The 26423-nt window shown below is 37.0% G+C and overlaps 1 protein-coding gene across 1 annotated transcript in view; it reads left to right on the top strand.

Annotated features, from left to right (window-relative positions):
- Window positions 1-26423, top strand: part of COL4A3 (collagen type IV alpha 3 chain) — a 66267-nt gene that overhangs the window by 16205 nt on the left and 23639 nt on the right. The window contains exons 3-30 of the mRNA XM_062638912.1: window positions 594-683; window positions 1574-1618; window positions 2099-2143; window positions 2437-2499; window positions 3254-3307; window positions 4119-4145; window positions 4383-4460; window positions 5513-5575; window positions 6053-6088; window positions 6207-6248; window positions 7681-7758; window positions 9147-9209; window positions 9397-9453; window positions 11815-11859; window positions 13206-13259; window positions 13633-13674; window positions 14990-15077; window positions 16096-16131; window positions 16456-16620; window positions 17701-17793; window positions 18532-18627; window positions 18975-19045; window positions 20620-20808; window positions 21827-21995; window positions 22878-22970; window positions 24084-24188; window positions 24693-24790; window positions 26147-26297. Coding sequence (XP_062494896.1) covers window positions 594-683; window positions 1574-1618; window positions 2099-2143; window positions 2437-2499; window positions 3254-3307; window positions 4119-4145; window positions 4383-4460; window positions 5513-5575; window positions 6053-6088; window positions 6207-6248; window positions 7681-7758; window positions 9147-9209; window positions 9397-9453; window positions 11815-11859; window positions 13206-13259; window positions 13633-13674; window positions 14990-15077; window positions 16096-16131; window positions 16456-16620; window positions 17701-17793; window positions 18532-18627; window positions 18975-19045; window positions 20620-20808; window positions 21827-21995; window positions 22878-22970; window positions 24084-24188; window positions 24693-24790; window positions 26147-26297 — 2236 coding nt within the window. The remainder of the gene's footprint in view (window positions 1-593; window positions 684-1573; window positions 1619-2098; window positions 2144-2436; window positions 2500-3253; window positions 3308-4118; window positions 4146-4382; window positions 4461-5512; window positions 5576-6052; window positions 6089-6206; window positions 6249-7680; window positions 7759-9146; window positions 9210-9396; window positions 9454-11814; window positions 11860-13205; window positions 13260-13632; window positions 13675-14989; window positions 15078-16095; window positions 16132-16455; window positions 16621-17700; window positions 17794-18531; window positions 18628-18974; window positions 19046-20619; window positions 20809-21826; window positions 21996-22877; window positions 22971-24083; window positions 24189-24692; window positions 24791-26146; window positions 26298-26423) is intronic.

Here is a 26423-nt window from a genome sequence, read left to right on the forward strand (position 1 = left end):
TTGCTGCTATCTAAAGAGCTGAAACACCTTTTCTGTGAGTTTCCAGGCTTGAAGCACTTTATTTTAACCAAAATATGACTTGCATTTTCATTATATTTAAACAAAAAACTTGAAACACCCTTTCCACTGTAACTTAGCCTGCTGTATTATATTGCATAGCTTTACTCTTCTGTGTTTTCTTTACACGATGATTTGGAACTGACCTTCCTGTACAGAAGCGGCCATTAAGTTTGCCAGCTACAAATTAGGCTGCTGTGGTGGATTTGGATTTGTGTTGCTTGTAGTGACTAAACACAAAATACTAACAAGGAGTATGTATCAGATGCTTTCTTAAACTTTTCATGTTGGCAATTAACTTCTGTACTCTGCAAAATCTTGAGTACTGTTGTGTTCTGATATCTTCAACCATACTTATACCACAGAGGCAGGGCCACAAAAACAGGTCAGTATGGGCAAGGCTAATGTATCTGCCACAGTAGCAGACAGGTATGTCAAAGTTAAGAGTTACTGAAAGTAATGAATGCCTTAGAAATAAGCTATCAAAAGGAGAATTCATTGATATTTTAAGAATTTCATTCTCTTAATATTTACAGGGTGAGAAAGGCTATCCTGGTATTCCAGGTCCACCTGGTCATAGAGGCTTTCCTGGTCCAGAAGGGCCTCCAGGGCCACAGGGACCAAAGGTAAGTGTATGAGAGAGAGACAGATAAACTACTGTGCTGCATAGTGAGCTATGACTGGCTAGAGAATTCTGTTTTAAGAAACAAAACTAAACCAAAACCTCTTTCAGAGTCCATGCAGTTCTGTACATTCCCCATTTTCATTCTGAGAAAAAATTCTCATTATCAGTAAAGCTTGAAACAATTCTAGCAGGTTCTGTCTAGACTGTGCTGTGTCATGCTTGATGCCTTCTTTCAGCCTTGCTCTCTCATCCTGCTTAGCCCCTTTTCAGCCTGCTCTTGGCTTTTCTTTCCATCCAAAACAGTACTGGTGAGAGTGGCTGTTACATGCGTGTACCTGATCATTACATGGATATCACTCATATGTGGGAGCCTTCCATCTATTTCCTCACAGGGGAGCACTTCCAGGTCTCACAGTTTGGATAGATACATAACATATGTATATGCTTTCTCAACATACCCTGTTGGGTTTTTTTTGCCTATGGTGAGATATATCATATATTTTTTTTATTACGGGGGTGGTGAGGCACTGGAACAGGTTGCCCATCCCTGGCAGTGTTCAAGGCCAGGTTGGATGAGGCTTTGAGCAGCGTGACTGAGTGGAAGGTGTCCAGGTGCACAGCAGGAGGGTTGGAACTGTATAATCTTCAAGGTCCCTTCCAACTCAAACCATTCTATGATTCTATGATATATCCCCTGTACACACTGAATGGGAGGGCAAGATGCCATGATTTATGCAAGTTGTATTAAATGCTTGTCTGTAATAGGCAGATCACTTATTTATATAGTTTTGTGTGCATGTGTTGGTATTAAAAATGTCACACGACCAGTTGACATGTACGTGCTTTTTTCTCAATTGTATTAAAACACATTGTTTTCCATTTGTGATCTAGGGTTCTCCAGGGCTCACAGGCTTAGTTGGACCCAAAGGTATACGAGTAAGTATTAAACAAACTAGTTTGTATTAAACATCATGCTAAATGCCATCTTGGTTCAATAATTTGCAAAAAGTAAAACCAAAACATTACATATAATTTTAAAGTATTTTTAACATTTACGACATACAGTATGCACATGCATTATCTATTTTTTAGAACTTTTGGGTTTTTTTTGCTACATCTTATGGACAAGGTTCAAATTGTATGTATTTAGTAGTGGGGTGTGTTATGAAAAAGTCAGACCAGAATTCCCTGAAGATTTGTTTTGGGTTTTTTTTTCTGTCGGCAAAACCAACCTATGTTAACAGTGCATAAGCTACCATTCTACTTGGGTCACCATCAGAGGGGTAAGGAAATAATGATCTTTTGATAGAATCATACTTGCATTCATTGTTCTTATGAATGCAATCAAAAGAAAAATTGCATCATGAGCTTTTGCTTAATATTTGTAATATTATTATTCTGTTTTTATGTCATTAGGGAGTCCCAGGAATACCTGGATTTTCAGGTCCCCCAGGCCTTCCAGTAAGTAAAAATTAAACTGATTTAACTATTTCTCTCTTACTACAGTCTTTAGTACAGTTTTCCTAAGCCCAGCATGCTCACTCTAGTCTTAACATCAGCATTTTCTCTGTCAATTAGTCTAGAGATAAAAATCTTAGCATCATTAATTCTTACTCCTTGTAATAATTTAAGAACACATTGTAGTCTCTCAGGTTTTGTGAAACACTGCTCCACAATAAACTCCTTCAGTGTTGTTGTAAGGTAATGTGGATGTACAAAACCAGAACTTGTATCAATTTTGCATTTCTTTTTAGGGTAAACCGGGTAGTGTTGGACCTCCTGGGCATTCAGGTGTTCCAGGATGCAATGGCACAAAGGTACAAACCAAGCTAAATGTCATGGAGATTGTGTTTGACTATGCTTGGGAACGGCCGAAAAGCATTCTGATTTTTAACCCTGATATACAAAAGGTTTGATTTGTTATGGTTTGTGACTTTATCACTGGGAAAAATTTGACTCACGAGGCCAAAGGAAGAAAAATGTAGCCTTTTTGTGTAAGACAGATAATTAAATAATGCATGTTAATGTTTTTTTCTAAAAAGTTAAGAATAATGTTTGATATTTTGACAGATAAAAGCTTTTTCATTAAATCCAGAAGACCTAATCAGCTTTGTCCCACCTGTCCTTCTGTTGAAATGTGTTAGAGAAGAGATAAATGGTTCATTAATTTTATTTCATCAGTATCTAGCTTGCAGTTGATAATTTATAAATCCTGAAAGCAATTAAAAGAAAAGGCTTAATGTTAAGTTACAGATTTACTAGTTTTTCTTTGCTCTATGACAAATGCTTCCAGCATTCTGAAAGAGGGAGTCAGAAGAATGCCTACAACAGAAAATCATACCTTTCTAGTGAAACAGTAAACTGATCTGACCTAGGTAATAAATCCTACTGTCTAGGATATGTATCAGGACCCATACAGTGAAGCTGTGCCAATTCTAGCAAATATGGTGGTAATGCAACTCACAATTTTAGTATGGTAACATAAGAAACTTCTTTTGTAATCACATTTGCTAAAACCAGACCACATAATAAACACTAATATGCATTAACAGTCACTGTTACTACTTTCAGGGCGATCAAGGTTTTCCAGGTCTTCCAGGTAGAAGAGGTGCTCCAGGTGTTCCAGTAGGTGTTTGTGAAATTGTTTGTGTATATTTTCACCACATAAAGATATTCACTGAGGGAGCGTAAAGCCTCACATTAGCTGGTATTTACAACAGTTGAAATGTATAGGTATCCCCATTCTACTGATATGAAAACTGTGGTAAAGAAGCTGAAGTTAAAAGTAATGTTTTATTGACTGCATGTTGGGCCTCAACTTCTTAGTTAATAAGTGCATGCAGATTCGCTCTTTAGTGTCTCAAGGGACGCTCATGAAAATTTACCACTCGGATCTCTAAGGCTGTCCAATATGCATTTAATAGATTGCAGTTTCAGTTCATGCCTAAATATCTTTGAGGATATGGCCCAATTCAGTTAATTAAGAACCAGGAATTAAATGCAGAACCTCTCTTTCTGGGTACTTTGCTTTAATGCTAGATTTGGTTTTTCTCTGTAGAAATGTGTCTTTAAAAGTAGTTTTTAAAGCTTCTAAACAAATAGAAAAGGAATGCTGTCTGTCAAGTTCCAGTGACTTCAAATCTAATAACTTCTAAACATTATCTTTACCGGCTCTCCTTTTTTTTATTAAGGTCAGGCTTCAAAACTGCTCTGCCTTCACTTGTAGAGTTGTTACTGTGAGACAAGACTATTTTTCAACAATATGCCCTTTCTTCTTAAATTGAAGTCTGGTACATTAAACATGTATCTGGCTGTATACAACGTCCATGAAAATAAATCAGTTTAGGATCAGTGAGCTTAGAGAATATTCATGTGTCTTTTCACCACTGTCTCTTTTACTTCTCTGTTTTAATAATATAATTGTTCTTCTCTCTAGGGTGTTGCTGGCATCAAAGGAGAGAAGGTCAGTTATTTACACCATATAATGTGAAATATTTATTGGTGATTAACAATTTGTGTCTATGTTCACTGATAGAAGAGTTCTTAATATCTCCATTCATGGGAAACAGAAGGTTTACCATCAAGAATAAACAAGCAAAAAGTTTGGGTGCTTTATCCATACTAGTTGCATTAGAAGATCTATTCCATTGCAAAGTTCTGCAGCATAACTTTAAATCTTCCTTATTATCTAATTGTCCAGGGATGCCCTGCAGATGGATATAACCAAGAGTATGATGCAAAAGGTGATCCTGGATTGCCAGGAATGCCTGGACTTCAGGTAATTCAGGTTTAATTCAGACTGTGAGAGATATATATCTACATGTGAAAATATATGTATGCATGTATATATATAAATATTTAAAACACATTATACATAATGTGTGTATGTTAGGTTTTGGATATTACACGTAATTTAAATGTATTACATATTTTATACAGATACAGTATTTTTTTTACAATTATTTCACTAATTTATAAACCAGAAAATAATTCTGTGTCTTAAAGGTAAATTTTAACTTTATATAATCCAATTAATACTATGTATTCAAAGTCTTCCTGCTGACTTTACAAACCAGAGTACACCAAGACAATAGTATTCAATTTGGCCATCAGAAGCAATAGTGTCCATTATGTGTCAGTGAAGCAAGATGGGAAAGTCAGGTTTCAAACAAACAACAATACTTCAGAAATGAAGACAAAATGGTCATAAATTTAGGGGTTTACTCCTACATATAGAATAGGTCAGTTGAAAGGGATCTACAACAACCATCTAGTTCAACTGTAAAATTCCCCATGAAGTAAGATTTATAGCAGCTCAACTTACAGAGTACTAGAAAGGACTGTATGATCCATATTAAAAAACTGAGGTCAATGGGAGAAGGAAGAGCAGACATTTCTCTTGACTGTTGTAAAATAATTAGAGGACAGTAGGAAAATAAAGGAAAATATAGAAAAATGAAGGAAAATAAAAAATTAACAATTTCTTTGAAAATGAGGCTTTGAGGTATAGATTTTATTGCATAGAATATTTGAAAAATTAAAAGCTTGTTAGAGCTAGCAATAGGACTACATGGACCATGAGAATATCCACAATTAAATAGGATGTATGTGCTCACTTGAGTAGTTTTTAGAGCAGTTTTCTCATGTTTCAAAACATATGCAAACCAATGAAGCAGTGAAAAGAAATTATATTTCTGTGTTATCCTGAGACATAGAAAGGAAATCCAGAGACAGTGCTGCTCCTCTGTTTGTTACTCAGTTCATTGAATTTATCACTGTGTTTTGCTCATCATCTTGCCAGGAGATTTAGTCTCTTCTTTTAACATGCAGGGTGCCCAGGGTGCTCAAGGATATCCTGGAGAAATCGGACCACAGGGCCCTCCAGGAGCTCCAGTGAGTATGAATTTGTCTTACCTGTTACTTTAACCTTTGATCTTCCCAGGAATCTGTGGAATTACACAGATAAAAGTACTGGACTCTCACAGACATGTTTGAGATCTAGAGACATGCATGCAAAATCCATATCCCTCTGAACATATCCGGGGTTTGTTACGGGTTTTTTTTCCCCAGTTTCTTTTGATTCATTTTATCCATGATAATTTCTGCATTTTCAGAAGAATCCATGTCCATGTAGACATAAATTTTAATTTATAAAAAATTACCCATAAGGTCAGTTTAAGTACTAATGTGTGTAACTGTGAGAGAGATGTATATATTTGCAAATAGGCTGTACAGACATTCTGTCACAACAAATTGTGGCTATAAAGATGAAAGAATAAAACTAGTGATGTAACTCACACAAAAATTGGATACTTAAAAACCACCTACATTGGTGCTGAAGATTGTAATTCTTTTTTTCCTTTTTTATAGGGTATGCCAGGGAAAGCAGGACCTCCTGGACCTAAGGTAGTCTGAGATTGGTAATAAAAATGAAAACTTTCTATTATGTGTAACACCAATTAACTCATTTTATAGGTGTTTTTAAAATCTAAAAAAATTGTAACATTTGTTGTTTTTTTTACAGGGTCTTATGGGACTGAAAGTAATAGGAGCCAAAGGAAGAAAGGTAATTGTATAAAATGCCTACATTTTTTTTTAAGTTTTGTTTCTGTTTTCTGCTTTTTCTGATATACTATGGTGAAGTGTTTGGGGAGAGTAAGTACTGTGAGATAAAAATTTTCAGTGTATATGTGAAGTCTTTTATTGGAACATGGAAACATGGCCATTCATACCTAAGGACAAACTGTTTTCATGCAAGAGCCAATGATATAAACTTCCTGATAGAACAGTAGAAACCCAAGAGGAGCCAGTAGTTAATATTTACTAACAAATAGCATTAAATCCATTTAGGTATTATTTGCACAGTGTTCCTAAATGCTTATCTAAGCATGTAAACATTGGTAAATACATAGCATCTTAGACTCACAGCTTCTTATGTCCAACATCTTTTTGGTGTCACCCTTTATGTTGCTAGAAAACCCACATTCTGAATAGAAATTGGATGACTTGTCATCCATATTCTTACTTGTATCCCATATAATTGATGTTAAGCTAGAAATGACTGCGAATACATATATTGACTCTCTGGACTTCAGCTGCAGCTGGAGAACCAGTGTAATCTGTCTAAAGGTCCTTTCAAGACCTTGATGCGTCTCACAAGCTAGCTGGTCTGCACAGATTCAGCTGTGAACAGAAACAACACTATCTGACAGTGGGATTGTTTATAACTTTGTAATTACTACTGGACATGTGCTAGAAGTTTCCTGGGAAAATTTCTGTAAATAGAATTGATTATTCATCAGGATTAGCTCAGGTGAACATGGAGCATGTGGCTTTCTTATGAAAGAGTGATGCATTCTTTAGTGTTACTCTGCAGTTGCATGCAAAGACATGCCACTGGCTTAAAATCACTGGGAATTATAGATGTGGTTTTGTTGAGCTCCACAGGAAAGACCACATTTAGGACTTTCCCTGTTCTAAAAGATCCTTAATGAAAAAGTGTACTTCAATATTAATGTTTTCAGTTAAGCACATATGGAATGTAATTGTATCAGTCAGGACTGTTAGTCATCTCCCTGTAGTTCACAGACTTTAGTTTTGAGCATGTCATCTAAGGCAGTTAACGTATTTTATTGTTTGACTTAGTCAGTTTGAGACAAAAGCTTTAATTAAGGAGATAATTTTATTTTATATAGAGTTAAAATGATTGTGTGACATTTAAACAAAGAGTATTAAAAATTCAAGCTAATTCTAGATACTTTAACAGAAATCAACATATGCATTTTTATATTTCCCAGCTAGGACAATGTTTTTGTAGTAGTCTTAAATCTCCCATATGTCCTTTTTATTGGAAGATAAATAGCAAGGAAATAGAAATGTTACCTGTGTTAACAGCAAAGTGTAATGACAGAAAAATTATCATAAATTCAAAAGTATAGTGATAGTAATTTGAAACAATAAAAAAAACACTGTTATAATTGCTCTATTTTTATTTCAAGGGTGACATTGGTTTAACTGGACCCCCTGGACCCCCAGGAACTGTTATTGTGACATTAAGTGGACCAGACAACATGACGGTAGTAAAATTATTAAACATTACATTCAGATAAGCCATCTTACTAGGTTGTACTTTGAGAGCACTTTTTCATCTTCATTGTTCCAATAGCATTTTCTTTTACCCATCCTGACATTTCTCAGACTTGTTCAGTTAGATACCATGCTCTTATTAGAGTATGTCTGTACAGCCAACTCAGCTTATTAGTAACACACTTGCTGTGGATCTCTGGGTACACAAAAGGTAAACCACTCTTAGCCTCACCAAATCAACACACATTTTCGGAATGGCTATCAGAGCCACAGATGCTTTGAACTCTGGGCCTTGCCACTGAAAATATCCGGACATTGAGCTACCAGAGTTTCACAAAAGCGTGTAAGTTCATGTACATTTCATAGGTTTTCTCATTGGTTTTACTGCAACATGAATAATCACAGAAAGGGTTGGAAAAACAGTGAGAACTGGAGAAAGGAAATACTCTGATTAAGCTTGCATTTTAATTATTGTTTTGTGAATTAAAATTCTTGCATTTTGTCCTTATATAGAACTTAAACAGCAGTAGTTCATACAGTTTTAAGTCTTCACATATTAACAGAACAAGTCTATAACATCTTATTTACTGTTTTCCTTATTTAATTTGCATCTAATCCATGGAGTTATCAAAATTCTCTCTCCATTATGTGCTAAAATAAAAAGTTAATTTTGCATCAAGGCTGTATTGAGGAGGGCAGAGAATGATTGCAGAAGCAAGATTCAACTTTTAGACAGAGCAACTGTTCTCTGTTTAAATAAAATCAAAACCACTTGGAGTACTTCCCCATCACAGTTGTAGAAGTTTATCATGGGGGAATGGTGGTTTCTTCAGAGACACTCAGTGTTAAGGTTCAAAAACCTCTTACATATATAGTTTGGGCCATGAGTCTAACCAGGTAATAACTAGGCAGTCTATGAACTTTGACTTTACAGTGACCTTAGGGTGTGGCCCAATACATAATAGTACTACACAGTAGGGTAATTTAATCCTGAGCCCACAGTGGCAAGGATTGCGTGGGTAACAACTGCATTTACATATTGTAGGTAACTAGCTTCAGTGAAGCAACTGAGGTGTATATTTTTCACTTGGAATTTGTTTCCATCTGTGGGAATACTTACTCCAGTCCCTCTTCATGCAACCAGAAGTAGATTATTTTGAACTTGCCATGTTCAGACATATCTGTAGAGCCAGTTTCTTTTTCAAGCATTGTAGATTTTGGCAGAAGTGCTGATATGAAGATTCTGTTTCTTAGTAATTTAAGTAGAACCATCTTTGCTTAAAGAAGTTTGATGGTAACATAAGGATTTCCTATTTTTAAAACTTGAGTGTTAAAAGATCCAAGAGACCATATTAAAATTTTACTTTCTGTATAATAGGACTTGAAAGGAGAGAAAGGAGATAAAGGATCAAGAGGACTTCCAGGGCCAATGGGGTTTACAGTAAGTGACCAGAAGTAAATCCAGATGTTCAGATGTTCTATTCTAGAATAGAATATAAATTAATAACATTCTAACTGTACTTAATTTTTAGACTATTTTTTAAAGATAACAAAAGTATAAAAGATACATTTAATTTAGAAAAGGTGAGTCTCAATATGTATGTATCTTGAGTATGGTTTTATTACAGGGGCCAGTTGGTGATTCTCAAAGTGAAAAGGGTGACCGAGGAGAACCCGGAGTACAGGTATGTATAAACAATTGAATACATATGTTAGTCTTTTCTGAAGAGCAGTTTTGCACTCAAAAGCTCTTTCATCCAGTAAACCTGACCAGAGAGCTGAAAGTCAAATCACTCTTCTTACAGGTTCACATACCATGAGTACATGAAGTAAAGGTCAGGTGATGGTGGATGCACTTCTATTTGTTTTGCTGTAAAGTTTCTACTGTTGAAACTTAATTTAAAAAAAAAAAAAAAGAAGTGGTCTTTGAACATGGACTGGCTTTATAGTGCCAGAGTATTCATAGAAGAGAATTAAAACCCCTGGGTTTACTTAAAGCAGTAGAGTTAAATTAGCATGCTCAACCAGCAAGTATGTGGGGATGTGAAGAAAGTTGTTATAAGGGAATTATTCTCTTAAGGGTATAATATGAGAAAAAAATCATATGTTTATTTTAAAAAGCATATACATTAAGAGATAATTTATTGGAGTATATCTACATTTTGAAGGGAATTAAATAGAAAATTACCATTTCACATTCAAATGGCTTTCAAAGTTTCAGATAAAGACTAATCAATGAAAGATGCAAGTTCTTAGTAACTAAAATTAAATGAATTTATAACAGTTCAATAATATTTAATTAGGGAAGAACCCTAAAATACCCAAATAAATTACATTTTTCTTGTAACATTTTCAGAACAAAGCACTTTAATACCAGACGCATTTTGATAGCAATAGTAAGAAAATTAATTTTCAAATGAAATATTTCATTCAGTCCAAACATGCATATTTTGAAACTTTTCCCATACTTCTTGTGGTTGCAATAAATTTATTTTGCAAGGAAAGGTAGCAAGACAGACCAGTACTACCTTTAGGTTGCTCTTTTTTCAATTGCATGGTACTATAGCAATGATTATGCTAACTTGATTGTTATTTTTATTATTCCTATACATTATGAAAATTTTAATTTTGATTTGAGTTACTGGTGTACAGTAATAAAAGTTATTGCTAACCAATGTATGGTATTCTTCCTCCATCTTCTGTGTTTCTTATGTCTTCTTCTTGCATAAGCCCAGTCCTGTCATGCAGTGTTTTTTAGAACTCTTCTTAGTTGACCTCTCCCTTCCTCCTTTGTGGAGGAAATAGTAGAGCACTCTTCTGCCTATTGATCTTGAAGAATGCTAAGAAAACACAAATTGTGTTAAGATATTGACTGACTGGCTACTCTAAAATGAAAACAAAATATTTCCTTTGCTATTGAAATTACATCAGTGAGAACAATATATCAAATGATGCAGATTTTATATTCTAGGAGAAAACATTATTTTTGCAAGGAAGTTTGGAAACTGGTCACCATCATTCCAGCTCCCCTTCTTCTCTTATAAAAGAGTATCATGTTTTATAAGGTCTGCCATCTTTTGAGTATTGCTGTTTTTTCGTGAGGTTTACATTATAATTCATGGCCTGGTCATCATTTCAAAAATAAAGTTTCATTGATTTATTCTGTGCAAAAAAAATTTCTAAGACTTACTTTCCCCCGCTGTTCTGAGATTGTAATCTTCCACCCCCCTTTTATGTTATCACTGCCTTCCTCCTGTGGATTTTAATGGATCGGATTTCCTCACTTCTGCCTTCAAGGTGGCAAGCAGGGTATCCATATTCATAATTAGGTTTACATTTCATTCTGTTTCTCTCCCCATTTTTCCCCCTTCTCTCCCTTCAGTTTGTCTTCTTTTTTTTTTTTTTTTTTTTTTTTTTTTATTGTTGTGTATTGCTTGACATGTATTGTTGCCACACTAGATATCAGGACCTCAGTGGAAGGCTGTCTGATGTGCTGAGTGCCATAGGAAACTGGAGTTACCTCTGGCATGCTGCCTCCAGTTTTCACTTTTCCATCTACTGCCCTCCTTCCAATCCCTTTGAAGTGTGCTCCCTATTCTTTTTCAATAAATAATTTCTCTTCAAGTCACCTCTTAAACCCATTTCCTGCAAGAGAACAATTTCCTTTTAGTGTCTTTCTTTGCTTACCATTAGAAGGGCTGCTAGCTCCTGTATTATCATTTGTCTTGCTTCTGCAAGGACCTGATTTTGCACCAAGCTTTCTGCACTTGCCTGGCACTTTGTGCTAGTGAAGTGTCTGCCTCAACTAACCCTCCACAGGAAAAGAAACATCCAGGGGGATATTATATGATAATATGAGTTTTAAGAGCATCAATTATGATTAGAAATAATATTTTTAGAATAATCTTAATAGCATTTCAAAATCTGTAAAGACCTAAAATACAGCTACCTGCACAGCATTTAGTTGTTGTACTCTTTGAATACAATAACCCCTCTTAGGATCTTCTTAGTTTATTTTTACTTTTTGTTATGTTTTTCTGTTGTAGGGTATACCGGGAAAAGATGGTGCTCCAGGTCCACCTGGCTTACCGGTAAAGAAGAAAAGCTTTTAAAAGTTTTCTAATAGTCATCTATTTATCATGGTCATATCTTCCTGTCATAGCTTTTTCCCGTTTGAAAATGTTGATTTGCATACACTGTGAAACATTTCCTTTTACACAGCTGGTGTTGGGACATACCATGTTGTCAGAGATGTATGCAAGAGAGAGAGACTCAGTTCATAGGTGTCTCTTCTGTGTTAAATAAAAAGACCTATTGCTTGCTGCTACCTAATGAGTATGAGACACAGTCCAAGTTATGACAAATTAATTTTACTGACTTTCATTCTGTTTAGTCAAATTGAAATTTTTGCAAAAGGCTTATACTTTCACTTCAGCATAAATCCAGAAGCAAAATGAATAGTTTTTAATCACTAGAAAGAAAGATATTCTGTCAGCGTCACATCTGCCTTGGCCTGAAATTAGATGACTGATAGAAATTAAAACTACCATCTTGTCATCATAAATGTGCAACTTATAACCAAAATTATCTCATTTGTGTACTAATTTAAAAGCAAAAGTTGTTCAAATGTATTTGGAATACTGTATTCAATTGGTTAAATGTCCAGTCTTTAATATTCACTTCCACTTTAACAACATCATTAGGGTCACAGTGACCTTACAAATATCTTATCAAAATTTTTATTATCAGAATAGTACATTTTACGTATATCGTACTGAGGCATCATCTTCTTCATGACCTTCACAGGCAGTCTAAACACATTCCAGTCTGAAAAAGAATGTGGAATGAGAGACCACAAAGGTCTACTGCATCAGCTAACAAAAAACTTTCTGTCATGACAAAGACATGACAAAAGTCATGCTCTGTTCCTATTTCAACTATACTATTAGTGCATTCAACTGCATAAGACCTTGCATGTATATGTTTACAGAAAGCCTTAGCAGCAGTGTGCACTATTTTCCCACCTAGTCTTGCTGACACCTCTTGAGATCACCACCATCATGCAGACTGACCACGCTCTGGGAGAGGGAGTTGCTGAATGCAAGTCTCTCATTGTGTTCCATTTCTCCCCTTTTAGAAATAGTTTGCAGAAGGAGAACAAACCAAAGCCTCCTATACATGTGCTGTCTGCAGCAGCTCTACCCTGGGATTGGTGGAGTGTGCTCTTACAAAGGCAGGTTTAGAGAAGGGACCTGCAGTATTTCCTACAGACAATGGAACTGTACCCCAAACTGAGTCTTTCCCTGAGATTTCTTCCCCTGAGCAAGCCACATTCACCTTGCTATCACCATGAAAGATTAAAGCTTTCCATTTTATATCTTACTGATGACAGTGCTAAAAGAGTAATCCTCATGAAATTGTGTACTGTCACCTGCAGGGACAAAATGGTGAACAGGGCAAACAAGGACTGGCTGGCAGGCAAGGAGCTAAGGTATCATCTAATGGTTTTATTGTTGTTTTTGAGAATGCAAATAAGGTGTGTTTTGAGATTATTATATCAGGTTTTCTTATCACTGTGTATACAATATGTTATTCTTTACCTAACAGATGACAAGTAATGTTTTCATGGAATGGGGAATAGATCAGCTGAAATACATCATGTGTTTGAACTAGTGTCCATCTATGCCTGCTGAGTTTTTGGTGTATGCGGCTGAATAGTTGTGCAAGGAACAGACGGGGGTAGTGAAGGACTGTCAGGAGCAGTTCTTCTTTAATGTTATGAGTAATGTACTGAAGTAACAGTGGGTACCAAATGCCATGTGTTGTTTTTTATTAAAAAAAACCCTCTCTGTTCTCTCATGAAGGGGAGGAAAGGAAACACTGGTCCACCTGGAGCTTGTGGTCGAGTAAGTGTAAATTATCTTAATAATATACTTTTTTAAAACTATTCGAAAAAGAATAAGCCAAACTGACTGTAAGAGGCAATAACAGATGTTCCATGATGCTCTAACTGAGCCATGGCTTTCTTAAAATACTGATGTCGCAAGGAGTCTCACAGAGATGGCATCTTCCTTCATGTGGAGCTGGCAGCATGACTGGGCCTCATTTAGACCTCAGTCAGTTCCAGCAGTTTTGCCAGGAGATTGAACAGTCACAGAACATTTGCAGAAATTCACAGGAGTTAATTTTTAAACCAATCTCTGATCAGCTCCAAAATAGGAGGTGTTAATTTTAAAATCCTAAGGAGACTTTTTAAAGAAAGCAAGACATACTATGAGTAAAATTTCTCTGTCCAGTCATACTATCTCACTAGTGGCTTTCTTAAAGGCCCCAGGCACACCAAAAGGAAACCTTCTGCCCAAATTGTTCAAAATAAATGATACAGTAAACAGCTGTATCATTTGTGGTATTGATTTTTTGAAAAGCAATGATTTTTTAGTACTCTATAGGAACAAAGTAAAAATTTTTAGTTTTAAGTAGTTTTTTATTAATTTTAAAATTTGTGCATTAGTAGTCATTTTAAATTTCAGTGTGATGTTTACATATCAAGGCACAAGAATTATTATAATGCTGATTTGCCAGTAATGGTGCCCATGAAAAATAATCTAGAAAAGAACAAAAATTTGTAGTTACAAGAAAAATAGTTACAGCCAATTGCTTTTAGATTTTGCCTATCATTTGTACAGACTTTGAAACATCGTAAAATTAAACTTCAATAAACTAAGCGTTACTTTTTATAGGAATTAATGTTTAATGCACATGCGATTTAAGTAGCTGATTTTTATCAGTTTTCATGTATGATTATTTAAAAGGGTGTTATGGATATAACTGCCGATGCTTTGAGCCAATGGAATAGTCTAAGTGATTCCTAGAGGTTTCCTTCAAGAGTATTTTCTGTTTCATGCTACTATAATATTCATGACTGAGTTTCCAACTTAAACCTTGCCTGTATAATTGCATTTACAAGCAGTTCTTTGGGAGTTGAGGAATTCAGCTGAAATCCCTATTTGTACAGGTCTCTTGGCATTTACCTGTGTGTAACAATTATGATTTCATTTCTGGCTGCTTGTAATTAACATGCGATTAGGAAGGTCTTGTGGTGTCATAACATCTGAATGATGAGATCATAACATTGTTCTAACTAGATGGAATGGTCACAATGAGGTACTGTGCTTCTCTCTTCATTCTTACTATTTCTTTTCTTAACGTTTTTCTCTTAAGACTGAATATTATGATAGTGTGGTTGGTGAAAAAGGAGATGAAGGACTCCCTGGACCTCCAGGACCAAAAGGTCAACGTGGCATGCCTGGTGAGTGGGACATCAAACCCAGAATCTTTTAGCAAGAGCTCTCCACTCAAAGTGCTTGTTGCAGGTTAGGTTTTTGAGCACCTAACAACCTGCTTCTGCCTTTACAAGAGTATTTCCAAATTACTCCCATCAAATTGCAGAATTGAGAAGTGTCCTGAGGCTTTGATTTATGGCTGTATTTCCTCTTAAAAATAATGAAGTTAGCACATTTCTTTGCACAAATAATTGAGTTGATCACTAAGCTCACTAACATCCTCTCTAATGACCATCAGGGCTGTATGTTTCCTGTTAAATGTAATGCACTATTTTTTTCTTTTCTTTCATAGTTTATCTTATGCCATTTTTATTGCCTTTTCCAAAATAGTGATCTGCAAGTTTGTATTTTGGCCATGATGTAAAATGAAAATGTACTGATTTGTTATTTGAGCTGTATCACAGTATAACAAGGATTTGCAGGCTGAACTCTGAGGCAGCATCTTGTAGGCTGTATCTTATACCCATCCAGCAAGTCCTTGCCTTTCATGTTTTGATGTTCTAACTTTATGAATATTTAGGTATCCAAGTGACTGTGTTGCATTCAGTGAATACACTTTGCTGTTATAAATATATTTTCATACTTCCAAGGGATGGCAACAGGGAAGTTAAGCTTGGAAAAGGTATTCATACATTGCTAAGAGGTAATACATTTAGTAGAGCAAATAATAGTGGCAAAAAGAAGCAAGTTTGTAGGCTTCTAAGTTGTTCTGAAGTAATTGAGTGTATCTTCACCGAAGACAAATATGTTGGATCCTATTCGTACCTGTTTTAAACATCCATATCTTGCCAGATTTCAGCAAGAATTGTCAGTATTGCAACAGTTAGGTAAGTAGTAGATGCCTACATGGGTAAAACTGAATTCTTAAAAGATAAAATAAGCTCAAAATGCAGAAGCCCAAAGTTTGCAGTCAATATTACTGAGTAGTGACTTTGCAGAGTATAGAGTGGTTTAACTCAAGTTTTAAATACATTGCTTTTGCAGGGCCACAGGGTCCTCCTGGAGATGCTGGTAGACCAGGTATGTGTCATGATCCAGTACCAACAATAAAATACATTATTCTGCCTGTTATACTGAATCAGCTTAGTGAAATCTTAATTTCAGAGGACTTTAAACATATCTTTTAAGTGGTAAAAAGTTGTCACACAAAAGCTTTGATGGGACAGGTATTTAAAGAGGGGTTAAAGATTTTTATTTTTTTTTACATTCTCATTATGATTAATACATTACAAGATAAAAAAGTTTTGTGGGATGAAGTCAGTATGTTTGTCTCTTGCTCATCCTATCGAGTACTTACTTTGTTTTGAAATTCCATTTCTTCTGTATTTTTTCCTCTTTTGCTAGGTGTGTCAAGACCTGGTCTGAGAGGTCCCCCAGGTTTTCCTGGGCCAAAAGGAGCAAAAGGAGAGAAAGGACAAACTGGCTTGTGTATTGTAGGCCCTCCAGGACTACCTGGTATGACTGGTAGACCTGGTTCTGTTGGATTACCAGGTCCTCCAGGAGAACCAGGTGACGTTATATATAATAAGAACAAATCCAGAGTCAACTCAATAACTAATGTATGAGATTATATAAATACATTACTTACAGAGTATATTTGAGTAATACGGTTGAACATAATTTCTTTTTGGAAGTTTTGTTTTAGGATATTCATGAACACACATATGTAGTGAATATCTGTGCTCCATTGCTAATGAGAGTCTGTGGGGAAGATACAAGGTCTTCTCAAAATAAAAATTTCTCACCTTTTTTGTGTAACTGCGACTCTAAAATGTGCTACTTTAAACCAGGAAAGACTAATGAGAGAAAATCTGTTATTTAATTCTTCCAAAAGTTGTACTAAATATATAAGACTAAATTCAGAAGGGTCTAATTTGAAAGCTAGAGAGATCACTTTCTCGATCCATAGGTCTTAGTGGCCCTTAGGGCAGGTTTGAAGTTCTGGCAGCATGAAAATAAAGCAGTAGCCATTTGTAAAAGTTCTAGAAACTGTATTAACTAGGAATGTGTCTTTATCTAGGGCTAACAATAGCATCATGTTTCTTTTAAATGGGGTATCGCCAAAACAAGTTTTTCTGAACCAGTACCAATGTAGTGCTTCTCACTCTGAAAAGTATGTCTGTCTCACAAATGTATTACCTTAGGAAGAGCTTGATGCATGCTCTGTTTTTCCACAGTAATAGTAAATACAGCAGAATAATTCTGTCAAAGATACATCAACAGCAATAATAAATTAGCCCTATTCATGATAAAAGACAGAATTATATTTCTGTTGATTCAGGTAAACTGCGAATACTTTCCCAGAAGGGCCTATGCTTTTTAAAGGCTAGGCAAATTGATCCAACAGTCTGCTGAGATTTATTTCAATATTACCATATTTATCCTCAAGTACTTCTAGTTACAAGTGGTTTGGATTTGTCCAGGTAGTTCTCTCTTTTAAATGAATCAGAATGTCTCAAGTTGGAAGGGACCCATAAGGATCAGAGTACAGCCTCCAGCTCATCCCTGCAACTTTTTTCTCTCTTTGCAACAAGAGAATTGTGTGAATAATCTGCTGATACAATGTTGCTGTGCTCATTTCATTAACAGGTAGGGTAACATTTAGAACAGGCCTACCAGGACTTCCTGGAGAACCAGGGTGTGCAGGACCTCCGGGACCTCCAGGAGATATTGGCATGAAAGGTCAGTTCCAGGATGCTGCTGCTCACAAGTAGATGGTGCAATCCAGTAATCTTTGTGGATCCTCATGAAATTTTGAATTTCATTTGCCTCTTAAGCCATTTGGTGAGTTTAGAGATTTAACAAAATTCATTAGGGATAGCAAATGTCTTCCTTCCCTTACAGTAAACAGCGGGTGAAAGAGCAGTGCATGTGCCAGTGCTGCACACCAGCTGTACAGCACTGCAGCAGGATGTAGATCTGTAATAACTGTAGAAACAGTTATTACAGATTGGTAGGGTTATTTTATTCTCCTGTTGGTAAGTTCAACACTAGCAGTTGTTCTCCGAGAGCAGGTTCCTTCTGCACATTTCACTACAGAAGCTGCCGAATCTCTTTTCCACTTGCTAGTCATTGAAGTCACCCAGGCTGTTATGGAGCCATGTTAATCTGAAGCCTTTGTCCCCTGTCATCTTTTGATAGAATCTGTCTTATCAGTGGAGTGACTGTATCCAAATGGTTCACTAAAAAATCAAGGGATGTTCCTTCATTTTCAATTTACTGTAATAAGTTCTGATTCACTGTCTGACCACAGGTAATTTTGTAATGTGTTGGAATTGATCTTCCAACAAAATTAAGGCTATGATTCTATTGCTCTCTGGCCAAAAAGTGTTAGCCATCCTCTGTAACAAACTATGTAACACATTAATTAAGCTTGGGCATGACTGGTGTGGAACAACTAATGAATGAATTTTGTTTTAGGTGATGAAGCTCACGTGTGTACTGATTGCAGCTATATTCCGGGAATTCCTGGTCTTCGCGGTTCTCCTGGGCCACGTGGCCAAGACGGCATTCCTGGTAATTATCTTGCTTTTCCTAGCAGGATAGTAGAAAAGGCCAGTGATTTTGCTTTTAGAATAAGAGCCAGTATGGGCATGTTCACAGCTTTCAGTACTTAAACTAGCCCTGACATTGTGATGAGTGTGGGAGCCTGATGCAGCTCCATCCACCAATGGGAGCACAAGCCCTAAAAGAGGTGAAGTCAAAATGCTAATGGGATTAGGTGCAGCGTAGAGCCAGGTCAGTCTATGATGGAACAGTAGATGTAACAAGTAAAATCATTCAATGCTGTGTGTGATTATCAGAGCTTGTCAAGATCCATGTCCTTTTTTTCATTTTTCTTCATAAAATATGCTCTTTTGCAGGCAGAGAAGGAACAACAGGTCCAAAAGGTTCTCCAGGTTCTCCAGGAGCACCAGGGTTTCCAGGAGCTCAAGTAAGGCTTTGGTTTTTCGGGTTATTTGTCAGATCCCATAAGAATTATTTCAGAGAAACCTCATGGCTGGTTTTACTTGCATTGTCATACTGAGTGATCTCAATAGTTTGAGTTCTTTAGTAATGGATGTGTCTGCATAGGAGACCTAGGGAGATCTCTACTATGAAGTATGGCTGATCTAGCTTTATATGAACTTGTTTTGCTCAGGGCAGCAAGAAGTACAGCCCAGGCAGTGAGGGAGGTAAATACCTTTGTGATTAATCTGTGCTTCTGCCTGGTATGGGCAGTTTGCTTCAGTTCATCTACGTAATTCTGTGATCATGGCAGTGGCTGTAAAGCATATAGAGTTTTGTATGCTGTGATCTTCATCAGACTTCTTACTTACCTTGTTCCCAGCATACTCAGGATTTGCTAAAGTTCCAGCGGTGCAGAGAAACTTGCTTCTCATAATACCTTCTTCAGGGCTGCAAAGGACATTCCCTCTGGGGAAACATTATGAAGAGGGAAGGCTGACAGCTGCTGTCACAGACATACCATTTGGTTGTTCTGACTTGTGCCTGTAGGAGCAATTATTTATGGGAAATTATAGTTGGTGCTGTCTAATAAAAAAATGTCACGCACAATTGTGTATTCATTGTGGTGGTTGCTGTACAGGTGCAGAATGAGTCTGTTAACAGGCTTTTCCAGAAGGCTTCCAGGAGTTCATGAGCCCAAGATCCCTAAAGCCTAGTGTGCTTTCAGCTTGTACTGGTTTTGGCTGGAACAGAGTACCCATGAGGGTAACCCTCTAAGGGGGAAAGCAGGGAGAGGAGAAGTTAACTATGAATAGAGCCAACTATGGCAATTATAGTCACCTAATTGCCTGGGGAGATACTGTGTAGCAGAAATCTCTGGAGGTTGAGAGAGCTGGGCCTGTTTAGCCTGGAGAAGAGAAAGACTGAGAGGGAATCTTCTCAATGCATACAAGTATCTTACGGGTGCGTGTCAAAAGGATGAGGCCAGACTCTTTTCAGTGCTACCCAGCAACAGGATAAGGGGCAGTGGGCACAAACTAAAACACAGGAAGATCCATCTGAATATGAGGAAGCACTTCTTTCTTTTGAGTGTGGCAGAGCACTGGGACAGGCTTCCCAAAGAGTTTGTGGTGTCTCCTTCCCTGGAGATACACAAAACCCAACTGGACACCATCCTGTTCAACCTGCTGTAAGTAAACCTGCAGGAGAGTTAGACTAGATGATCTCCAGAGGTCCCTTCAAACCCAAAATATTGTGTGATTCTGTGATTTTAAGGTATATTCTTCTGCCACCAAAACACTACAAGGTAGATAACAGTCTGATCCATTAAATGATCCTGCATTATTTCTGCTTATAATAGCATAAATGGAATGATAATCATGAGTTAAGGCAGGAGGGAAAGAAAAAACACTAAAAACCTTGTATATTGAAGTGTGCCATTACAGTGAATAAGATGAAGATTAAGAAAATTACTCTTAAGTATTTAATAAAGAAAAAAAAGAAAGAGCTTGAAAACAGCTGACATGTCTAGCACTGAAAATCTTTTGATTACTGTTGCAGGGACCTCCAGGTTTTAAGGGACATCAAGGATATAAAGGATCAAAAGGTGAGCCTGGATACGTGTATCCAGAAGGGCCAAAAGGTGAGCAAGGAGATCCAGGGCCCAGGGGAGACAAAGGAAGAAAAGGTTCAAGTGGATTTGTGGGAAGACCTGGCTCTAAAGGATCAAAAGGTTCCAAAGGTGAAGAGGTGGGTATGCACTGTTTACAATTAATACAGAATTCATGAAAGCCTAAATCAGTATTTATATCTTGTACAACAGCCTGTTTTATCTGTTCAGATACTTTAAGTGAAAATCCTTTACCTGACTTAGGAGTACTATGCTCAACTGTAGCAACCAATATGCAGAACCAACATGTATGAAAGAATAAGAGTAAATAGTCTTACAATATCAGAGAAAGATGAGGCTATTATAGGTACATGTTGCTGAAAAACCTCAGCAGTCTTTTGTGGTGTCAGCCTGGATATTTACATTGGAGCATTATCTTGGATTCCTGTGATGAATAAGATAAACAAAAGAATAAGCAAAAAAAAAAAAAGGAGGGGGGGCAAAAAAACCCACCAACCAAAAAACCCCCAAAATAAAAAGCCAAACCAGTTTTCCTGACTACTTATAATGCTTAAAAGGAGATGATATTTCAAATAGCTCCTGTTCAGTCTGTAGGAGTTAATCTTGAGTCAGGGCTGGAAGAAACCACAAAAGCTAGGAGGGCTGACCATAAAAAGAGTTAGGGCAGAGCTCTTTGTTCAGCAGAAACAAAACCTAACAATTATTGTTGTGTGTGTTTGCTGAAAAACTGTTAAAGTGATTCAGCTATAACTGTCTCTAAACCTGACTCCACAGTATTCAAAGAGGATCAGAGCTGAGGTGCTGTTTGTTTTGTTGGTTTTTGTTTTGTTTGGGTTTTTTACCAGACTTGTTTTAAAAAGTGTATAATGGTATAATGCCACAGTGACTGAAAAATCAAGCTGCTTTATTTATTTGTACTATTTCCCTCTTACTAACCATCTATTTTTAACCTTTGATATTAAAATTTATATCCTTTTAATCACAAGTAAATCAGAGAAAAAATTCCTCTTTATTTAGCAGATCCACTCTGTTACTAAAGTAATACAAGACTATAGTCAGAGAATCAGCATTTTGTTATGAAAGCTGGTGTAGAAACCATGTAGTGCTTGGTATACGCACATGTGTAATCATTAATAGGGACTGGCTGGTTCAAAAGGAGACAGAGGACTACCTGGATTGCCTGGCATTCCTGGGCTTCCTGGAGAGATGGGGTTTCCTGGACTGCCAGGATATGGACCACAAGGAATAAGAGGTTTCAAAGGCTCTAAAGGAATACCTGGTCCACCTGGATTACCTGGAGAAGCTGGTTTGTAACTTCCTATATTACCATGTTTTACCTATGTTACAGGGTACTTGATTGAAATTTCAGACAGTGATGAAGTCAAAAACAGTGAAACATGGGAAGCTTTTCCTTGCTATGAGATTTCCATAGCGTTGGTCCAAGTTTGGTCACACTCAAGATAATAGTGAAAGTCCAAGGGTCATAACACAATTGAGGTTGGAAGGGACCCTTATGAGGTCTTCAGTCCAAATTTCTGCTAGGAGCAGTGTCAGCTGTGAGACCAAGTTACTCAAGGCGTTATCCGGTTGAGCCTTGAAAGCCTCCAAGGACAAACACAGTACATCATCTCTGTGTAACCTCTTCTGGTGCTTGACTGTCCTCATCATGAAAAGATAAAAAAGTCTTTAAATATGCATCCAGTCATCACTTGTGTGAGCTGAGTCATCAGGGGAAATATGAAGGACTTGATCATTTTTGACCGCTGAAAACATACCAGTGTATGTATTTATAGGCAAGCATAATCTGAAAGAACTCAAAGTTGGATGGCAGGTACAATCAAGTTTTCTCCAGGAGAATACCCGTTAAATCTTTAAGAAATGGATTTGCAGATTAAGCATTTCTCAATTGCATCATTTTCCTGCTGACTATGTGCTGCCTCTTCTGGGTCTCCACTAGACTGCAGGAGGGCTGATAAGGAAGCAGATGGGCTTGGTGTCAATAGAATTCTTTTGCTTTATGAAGCCAGGATCTGAAGGCTTTTAGAAATCTGTTGGAGTTTCAGAAATACGAAAACTTAAGAAGTCTGCATTTTTAACCAAGTAGATTGATCACTAATAATTTTGAATGTTTAAGATTTCATACTGCCAAACTATAAATCTTGTAATCTTGATTATATATTTACTGAAGGTCTGAAAGGAGAGGCTACTAGGATAGCACCATTACCTGGGCTGCCAGGACCTCAGGGACCAGGTGGTTTACCTGGACCCCCAGGAGTGCCTGGTAAGTACATATGCACCTAATACACTAAAACTCAGAGATAATCTGATGGGGATTTGTTTCCCTGCTCTGGCCAGATAAAACTGTTAGTGCTACTTTGAAATAACTATTAAAAGGAGTTATGGGTTACAGAAACTATGAAATTAGTTGTAACATTCCCTTTCAAGAAAACTAAGGGAGATGGATGTGAATAGGAAGGGCACACAGGGCTATGTCCCTGGTGTGCAGTATGGTAGAGATTCCAAGAAGTCCTATGCTATGACTTGGTTCCTCCAGGAACCAGAAACATCTGGAGCATATGCTGCAGCTTGTGTATCCAGAAGGACACCTTTGGCATAATTCTGACAAAAGTATATCCTAAAATATGCTGGGACTGCTGCAACCTTCAAAACACAATGAACAAAATTAGGTTAAAGTACTTTTAATTGTCCTGAACCCCTTGCTCCTTCTCATGCTTTGCATGGCCACAATCAAAAAAGTAGCTGTATGAAGTTTCCTGCTTCCTTTTTGACGTGACTGTTGCTAACCATTGCTCTATGATGTTAAGAATGTGAGTTTCCTTTTTGGGGTGGGTTTTGGGCTTGGCTTCTAGGTGAGATTTTATTGTTTGCTGATGATTTTAAATTTTGCAGAAGTTTTTTTAATGCACTGAAGGACACTAACTGACATTCAGGCTAACCATAAAGCATCTTTGTTTTGATTTTGTAGAACAATAGTCCTTAAAGCTGCCATGGATAGCACAAGAAAAATTCTTGGCAGCTTTATGGTAGCTTCTGTTCTTACAGTGGTTTCTTTTCCAAGCCTTACCCCTGTAATATGTGTTTGTATCTTCTCAACAAGTGGAAGACTTGTATTTGCAAGTAGTTGTTCTTAGAAGTCTGGAATTTGGTCAGATTGCATAAAAACTTAACTCACAGGCTCATCCCTGCTTTGATAGTGTGAACACAATTAGCATTTTAACTGTAAAAACTTGCTGTGGAGGAGAACTAGTGTCTAAGTTCTAATACAATCTACAGTGGTATCCTAATTGATAACGATAAACTATAAACCACCTAATCTTACAAGCTGATGTTCTGTGGTAAGGTACATTACAGTTCACTTACTTTTTTTGTACAGGTAAGGCTGGAGCAAGAGGTCAGCCAGGTGATCCAGGACATCCAGGGCCAACAGGTGACACAGGCTTCCCAGGACTTGGGTTTCCAGGAAACCCAGGTCCAAAAGGTAAAAAAAAAAAAAAAAAAAAATGGCAAAAATGGGAAACATTTACTTTTGGTTTTAGTCCACATTAAAAGCAATCAACATATAAAATAAACTAAAATTCAATAATTATTAGTCAGACAGACAAGTGTTTTTAGCCCTCTTGTGATTTACTGCTTTGAAGCTTATAAATTGGAAGTTTGAAATATTTCAAAGTATTTCAGAGAATCAAGTATCAAAGCTGGCAGGAGGAAAATATTTTAAGACATTGATGTTTCCTGGAATACAGCCCAAACAGGTGCAGCTCATCTGAGGGCTAACTTACTTCCAAGTGTTATAGTCAATGTTGAGTGATTAGGTAAAGAACAAGATACAGTGTGTCATATCAACTCTGAAATCAGGATGCTGTCCTCAGCTCATGTCAGCTACTTTAGTGTAAGAGGCTTGTAACTGCATCCATACGAATATCCATTTGTAAAATAAGGTGATAACTACAGCATCTGTACTGCCATTTAATTCCTTTTGCAGGAGATAAAGGACTTGCAGGAGGCAAAGGGTCACCGGGTTGTGAAGGAAAGATTGGAGATACAGGCCGAGCTGGAAACCTAGGACAACAAGGAGAAAAGGTTTGGTTAGAAACATAGTACAGACTTTTCCATAGGTCCCATTCATTAAATGTGACACTGAGCAAATAAATTAAGTGTAAGGAATACAGGAGTTTTCATGTTTCTTGATCAGTGACGCACAAGCTATGAAATTAAATTCTTTATATAAAACGGGGCTCAAGCCAAAATTTTAAATTCAGATACTGGACTTCAGAGGTCCAAGTGTTGGGGATGCTTTCGGTACTCAGTTTTTAGGAGAATATTACATTCCTCACAGAAAAAAGCAACGCCATAGCTTCTGAAAAGATGGCTATTCAGAAATTGCAATTAAGCACATAATTGATGGAGGTGACAATTATGCATGCATTTAATTTAAGTGCTCCACTGAATTGAAACATAAAGGAAGTAGGTTGGAAGTAATACTGCAGCCACTCTCGCTGATTAACCGAAGCTACTCTACTGATGGCATATGTAAACATAGGATTATTGACTACTGTGTAATCAGGATTCAAATTTGAAAAAAAAATGGTAGCACCTAAGTGTTTTGAAGATATGGCATTTCTTTTTTGTGTGCGTCCTCAAATGTCATTTGACATGGCGAAGTGTGTGGTTTGAGGTTGTGGATTTTATTTTTTTTTAATTATTATTTAATCTGTATTTGATGTCACAGAACAGCTGGATATGGAGTGGCCTTTGTGGTCCAAGTATATCATCACTGACAGGCATAAGCTCATCTCTAGTGACCTGCTTTATGGACATACTGATTTGCTGGTACTCAAAGCAACCAGCAGATTAGTCAGCCAATAAACTAATTCAAACTTTTGATTCAGGGAATAGACATGGGACATTTGCAATAAAAACAGTCTTCAGTGAAAACAACAGTCAGAAGAATGATTAAAAAAACACCAGTAACTGACTGAGTATTCTGAGACAGATCTGGGTGTTGACCTTGATTATTTAAATAAATGCTTTGATAAAAATATGACTATCATATAAAAATAAAGGAAAAGTTATGTTTCCACAAACTTAAGCCAAATTTTTAGATACAGATCCAAAGCTTTTCACAACTACAGCAAGCATCAACAATGCAGTAAAGGCCAAATGGAGAAAAGTATCTTGCATTGCTTAGTAGCAATTTCTTAGAGTTTGGAGTCAGAGTTCAATAGCTGTCTAGAGGAATTACTCTGGTATGGAACCTGCAGCTGGTCTGTAAGGAACATCCAGCAGTCTCCTGAACTGGAGCCACTAAAAGTTATAACGTGGAAGATCCCCAGGGAATGGCGAAAATTACCCTAATAAAAGAAGTTAACTGACCACACAGCGGAGAAATATTTTGGCAGACATGCAAAACATAGTGGATTTCTCTCTGTGTTGCAGGGTGACCCAGGCATGGTTATTCCTGGAGAGCCAGGTAGACTGGGTTCACCAGGAAGTCATGGCATTCCTGGCTTAAAAGGTGATACTGGATTTCCAGGACTTCCAGGCCTACCAGGGCGTGCCGGACATGATGGTGATGATGGCCTAAGAGGTACTGTTGTCAAACAAGCTCAAGGAGCACAGCAAGTTGTTTAAGGAAAGGGAAACCAAGTCAAACAATGCTCACTCAAAGTCTGAAACTTCTAGTTAAATGATTGTGAATCCAATTTCCTCTCTT

This window comes from Pezoporus occidentalis, unplaced genomic scaffold, assembly GCF_034315485.1.
Source record: "Pezoporus occidentalis ecotype Australia unplaced genomic scaffold, CSIRO_AGI_Poc_V1 ctg59, whole genome shotgun sequence".
NCBI lineage: Eukaryota > Metazoa > Chordata > Aves > Psittaciformes > Psittacidae > Pezoporus > Pezoporus occidentalis.